Source organism: Cryphonectria parasitica, assembly GCF_011745365.1.
Source record: "Cryphonectria parasitica EP155 unplaced genomic scaffold M406scaffold_7, whole genome shotgun sequence".
NCBI lineage: Eukaryota > Fungi > Ascomycota > Sordariomycetes > Diaporthales > Cryphonectriaceae > Cryphonectria > Cryphonectria parasitica.
In genome coordinates, this window is record NW_024468915.1 from 735,134 (window position 1) to 741,133 (window position 6,000).

Below are 6,000 nucleotides of genomic sequence, written 5' to 3' on the forward strand. Positions count from 1 at the left end.
AAGCGGTGCTAAAATACAACCTTTGAGTGAGCAGGACTGGCGAGTGCTTGAGGCAACTCGAGATCTTTTGCAGCCATTCCTATGGCATACAAAACACCACGAGGGGAACGCTGTAGCTGTTCATGATGTCCTCAGTTCTTTGTGGGATCTCGAGAAGCATTTGCGGTCCTTTCAGGAGAGATTTGGAGGCAGAAAAACGTATGCTGAAGAAGAAATCCTTGAGGAGATTATTGTCTCGCCAAATGCAGAGAAACCAGCCCTCCAGCGGCCCTCATCGCGATATCAGGCCCCTTCAAGACCTTCCTCTCGGCCCTCGCCTCGACCCTCCCCTCGACCCTCCTCTCGACTTTACTCTCGGCCCTCCTCTCAGCGTTCCTCTCGGCCCTCCCCTCGACCCTCCCCTCGATCCTCCCCTCGCCGTCGAGCTTCACAGTCTTCAGATATATTTCCCAGCACTCCAGTACGGGAATGGCCAGATGTTGGTTCTCAACAAGAGGCTGAGATATACCCCGAGGAATGTGGGCTTGAAGGTGCTGAGTTTCTGAGAGAATCAGTAGCCCACGCGTTGGCAATTCTCAAGCGATATAAGAGCAAGCTTCGCGAATGCCCTATATATTTTGCTGCTGCTGTTTTGCATCCGAAATATCGCCTGGTTGGTATTCGTACAGCAGCGCCAGCTATTGCTGACGATGTTGAACAAGAGTTTAAGGCTTTTTACGAGAAATATTGGGCATATAAAGATCCAGCCTTATCATCAGCATCAACACCCAGCTTGCAGGAAGATCAAGAACATAACAAGCCAAAGAAGCAGTGGAGGACCGCCTTCAGGGCACAACCAAGGCCAAAGCATCAACGGCCACAGTCAGAGCTGGAGAAATATCTCCAGCTAGAAGAGGACGACGAGGACGACGATGGTTTTGAGCCCCTCGTCTGGTGGGCAGCGCGTAAGGCCGAGTTTCCAGCCCTCTCACAGATGGCCTTCGACGTCCTATCTATCCCCGCGATGTCGTCCGAATGCGAGAGAGTCTTCAGCCAAGGGAAGCTTACGATGTCCTCGCAGAGGAGGAGAATGAAGAGCAGCACTCTCGAGCTCCTTTTGTGCCTCAAGGACTGGCTGAAAAATGGAACGCTGGCAGGACCAGCAGCAGAGATGAGGAGGAAAGGCATTGCCTAGCAGCTTTTTGCCAAAAAAAGGCATTCGAGGGGGTCAGAAATGTTTCTTTCAGCACTTGAGCGAGGGACCTCGCGCGGATCAGAGCGTAACAAGGAAAACTATCATCATATGCCTCTGTACCGGTTGAACCACGTGCGTAGCTCATTTGTTACTCTCACCACCTTTCGTTTCGTATATCTATCGTACATTCCTAATCCGGTATAGTGACCAAGTCACCAAGCGAATCAAGCGGCCAGGTACTAGAAGACAAGCAAGCGGCCAAAATAGTTAGCAAGTCAAGTGGAGGGCTACCGCTTGCCTTGACTTGACTTGTGTGGAACGCTGATGTACTATCGGTACCGACACCGGCACAGATGCACCTATGCATCCATTGCCACCCCCACCAAGAGAATTATTGGTCAATGAGGGCGGGAGGAGCACACGTGTGGCTTAGAACATCATCTAAACAAATAGGGACTAAATGAATCACCACCAAGCTTCATTATAAGCGTAGTAGTAATTACTATACTTTGCAAGAATGTTGTAGAGTCCATCTTGCTCCGCCTCCAGGTCCGCAGGCCAGCAGTGCCCTGCATTCACCTTGTGATGTGTCCCAATCTTGCTCAGCTTGAGAATGGATCGTGCTGGCATTGATCCAAAACCGAACTATACGCATATAAAGACAGGAACTCAATCCTGTGGCCTGGTTACTTCAGAACTAAACATCCCATTTCCGCCACTGCTTTAGAAGATACATGATTCATTTCGATCTCTCAGATGTACACAAACTTGGCAGTGCCATTCATTCATCTATGCATAGCAAATTGAAGGAGGAAAAGGAGGCGAAAAGAAGAGAGGAGAAAAGACGACAGTAGACGGGCAGACAACCCACCCCAATGATTCAGGGCTTCCGATGAAAACATCAATAAGTGTGAGCGAGATGAGATATCTGACGATTGCCTGCATCCTGATTTCAACCTGTTGTCACTGTGGTTTGCGAAGATAGTACCATCAGCAATCACAGAAGACAATAGAATGGCAATGAAGTATAGGATCATTATCGACTCTCCCTCGTGCACATAGCCATTCACACAATCATGTCTGTCACTGTCCATGGTCGCAATATATATAACCCCATATCCTTGCTTCCATCGAGTTTATTTCTCCCCCATCAATCTTCTCTCAACATTCTTCCTCAACTGACTACAGCGCACGTACAAGACTAATCCAGAAAAACGTCTCCCACACTCTCTCCCGTCTTGCCTCAAAACCATTTAACATTGAACAAACCAAAACTTCTTAGGTCAAAATGACTTCCATCATAACAGGGACAGGCACTTCAAACTCTTCTGCTGCCACCAAATCTCAAACCTGCGTGTCCTGGGGCACTATCATTCCAGACCCCTCTAATTTCACATCCGCCAGGCTCATCACCATCACCGCCCGGGCCGACGTCAATTGCAGCAACCCCAAGAACGCAGAGTATCAGTTTGCCATCTTGCTGTGCGAGTCTAATGTCCCTGGCAGCACCATGGCCGACCCTGGTAATCATTCCAGCTTTGATTTTGGGACAGGTAAGTCTACAATATATATCTCCCTTTTCCCCGTCCGTTCCCCTGGTAATCGTACTATACACTTCCACACGATAAGAAGAAAGGAAGAGAGAAAAAGGCTAACAATACCAAATCCAGTAACCATGAACCTAACCACCCCAGGCAAAGTTGAGTTGACCGAGAATCTATCCCTCCCACCAGCTAACTCCCAACTCCTGAACCTGAGCTACACCTACCAAGTCCTCTTCACAGACCCAGCCGCCCACACCAACACCTCCTCCTCCTCCTCCTCCTCCTCCTCCTCCACCCTTCTCGCAGAGTCCCCAGCCTTCTTCTTAACCCAACAACAACCGCCACCACCACCACCACCTCTACCACCCACCCCTTCAAACTCTACCTGGACCACAGTCACAGTAAGCTCAACCCACTGGACCACAGCCACCTCCCTCAAATCCACACTCAACCTAACCATCACCCCAATCCCAACCAAGCCCCCCTCCTCCTCCCTCCCGCAGACAACAGCCTCCAGCCAGCAAGACCAACACCAACACCCACCAGCCCTCAGCACAGGCGCCATAGCCGGAATAACAGTAGGCTCTCTAACTCTCCTCACCCTCCTCCTCCTCCTCCTCCTCGTCTCGTGCCTCTGGTGTCTGCGCCGCCGCCATTACCTGACGAGTCGCAGAGCGGCCCGGGGCAAGAGGCTGGAGGAACAGCAACAGCAACAGCAGCAGCAGCACAACCATGGGGACGAGACAGGCTGCACCAGCACAGATGAGGATGCGGAGAGTGGATTCGAGTTGCAGGACCTTGGTCGTGCTGCTGGTGCTCCTGGGGGCGAGGTGGCCGTGGGACCGGTTTCTGGCCCGGAGGTGCCAGCACCGCAGTCGAGGACTGTGAAGACGGACCCAAGCTGAGTAGAGTTCTTGGATTTTTTTTATTTTTTTTTTGGGCGTAGCTGATTAACTTGGTATAACGGCGACAGGTTCGTAAGATGTGGGATCTGGTCTGTAGAATACTTTGGCCAGGGAGGAAGGTTAGGAAGGGGGAAGAGAGAGAAAAAAAAAAAGAGGAAGAGGGGGGGGGGGAGGGGGAGGAGAAAGAAAGAAAGAAAGAGGAGATCGGGCTGTAATCAGTTGGCTGGTTTCGTCTGACAATGAATACATTAATCACATAATATTTGAAGCTCCTGTTTTCATTCCTTCTTTGTGAACTACATACTATTCAGTTTATACAAGAAACGTTCTCCATCTTTCCACCTTCTCTATGTTCCACCACTTCAGTCCACATCGACCACGCTCAACCTTCTTAAAAAGGGGGATAGGGGACTGCGTTTGGACGCTGGGTACACCAGTCTCTTCAGCCTCCGAGAGACCGACTAGAAGCCAAGTCGAAACATTAGAAATCTACTGTACCAAAGAGCAGTCCGCATTCTGCCTCGAGAATTCCCCTTGGGCTTCTCTAGACTGCATACTTGGGAGTTGACAAGCAAAACGGAGCCCGGCCGAATCCACATGCATTAAGGCTAAGAACAACTTCACAAGCACAAATAAGAGCAGAGATAACATCACGGTAGGTTCTCAGGAGTACGAGGTAAATCTCATTCACGCTATCAGTCCAACTCGCTGCAACTACTTCCAAGGAAGATACGAACACGTGGAGGAGCTGGCTCGTCCAGGCTTTCAGAGAATTTGTCGAAGAGAGAAGAACCCCAACCGAGACTTCCCTCATCCTGCTCAGATGATCCTCCTACTTTCCATGTGGTAAGACCAAGAGAAATAAAGTTCCAGCAGAAGCAATCTCCGCAGGAAAAAAAAATAAAAAAAATAAATAGTAATATTGGGCCTCGCTGAGGTGATAAAGCTGGTGTGCAAGAAATGCACCTGAAAAGATTATGCTGCCTCCTACCTTTGGCCGCTCTCATCCATCCCATGCCATGCTTTGAAGGCCCCTAAGGCCACGCCCTGGGTTCAAGACTGTCCGTCCCGAGTTCATACAGAAGATCCACGTTGCTGAACTTTCGCATAGGGCTCAGGATCAGAATGAGCCTTCCGCCTTACACTAGAAATGGGCCAGAAGAGCTTGCTTGTTGGGGTGGTCGAAGTGGAACGGTCCTCACAAGGAGGCTTTTCGAGGTCATCCTCGTCGGCGACAAGACTAGAGCCCTTGCTATCGAGTTGTGGATGGCCACCCGCTCCAATGACCTCGGGATCAGGACTTGATCGACGTGGACTCTGTTGAAACGGATGAGTCTCCTGTTCCGATGGCTCGTTGGCCATCCATCGGGAGACAGAGGTTGAAACCTCTTCTTGGGCAACAGAGGGAGACTCGTTGTCTTCGTCTTCTTCCATGATAGTGCTGAGACTGCTGTCGTCAGACTGCTGTCCCTCTCCAGCCGGCTCGCGCCCAAAACTATGTTGACCACCCCCTCCTCGAAAGCCTCGGCATCTTGACGAAGCCTCCCAGGAGCCCTCCACCCCCCTCTGCGTCCCCATGTCTTGTTCGGGGGTATTGGGCCTCGGCCAAGAACCCCAGCGGCCCTGCATTTGCATCTGCATATAGAATGCGTTCACCTCTTGCCTGATGCGACCGAATCTCAACCAAGCCTCCTAGCGACCGAGCATCTCCATCTGCGTATCAAACTCTTGGGTATCTTGTGCAGGACCATCGTCCTCGTCAGGTTCCTCCGCCTCGGGCAAAACCCGTTTCGCCCTGGGATCCTCGCCCTCTTCACGCTCGGCATCCATTGCAACATTAGACACCCCAGGGGCATCGTACACAACCATAACTGCCGAGCGAGACAGCTTTTGATCTCTGCATCTCTGCCGGTCATCGGTGGCGTCCCCATCGGCCGTCTCTAGTGTCCCCACAGTCTGTGCTACGGTGCCCGTATGCCTTGAATCGACTGTCTGCAAGCAGAATTGACAGGGTACACGTGCAAGCCGCGTTGCGTCGTAGCCAGACGACTGCCAGTCAGGGACAGTCTTCGCGACCGGTAATTGTTTGCATTCTGAGAAGTCCTCGACGTCGAAGTTTTCATCGACCTCCAGGGTCATGCTCCGCCAGTTCTGCGGCATCGAGCGCCACACTCGATATTGCGGCCGCTTCCTGTCGAATGATTCATCGACCTCGAAGCGCGGATACGTGCAATTCTTGAGATCCGGGCGTCTCAAACGCGGGGCCGTAATTATGACAGGTTTGTCCTGACCCTCACCGATCTTTCCAGCTGCATCTTCACCTTCTTCATCTCCTCCTCCTCCGCCGCCCCTTAGCTGCGGTTCCTCATCGTCGCTC

At 51.5% G+C, this 6,000-nt stretch overlaps 2 protein-coding genes across 2 annotated transcripts; both read left to right on the top strand.

The window, feature by feature from the left end:
• Positions 1-919: 919 nt before the first annotated feature.
• M406DRAFT_234704 (HAT dimerization) lies at positions 920-1,132 on the top strand (the record flags this gene model as incomplete). The annotated part of the gene is made up of 1 exon (XM_040915991.1): positions 920-1,132. A coding segment is annotated over one exon (213 nt), but the record flags the coding sequence as incomplete, so codon positions are not given.
• A 1,330-nt stretch (positions 1,133-2,462) lies between these two features.
• M406DRAFT_72282 (uncharacterized protein) lies at positions 2,463-3,623 on the top strand (the record flags this gene model as incomplete). The annotated part of the gene is made up of 2 exons (XM_040925535.1): positions 2,463-2,727; positions 2,845-3,623. The coding sequence occupies 2 exons, from the start codon at positions 2,463-2,465 to the stop codon at positions 3,621-3,623; spliced, it is 1,044 nt and encodes a 347-aa protein (XP_040773244.1).
• Between the last annotated feature and the right edge of the window lie 2,377 nt (positions 3,624-6,000).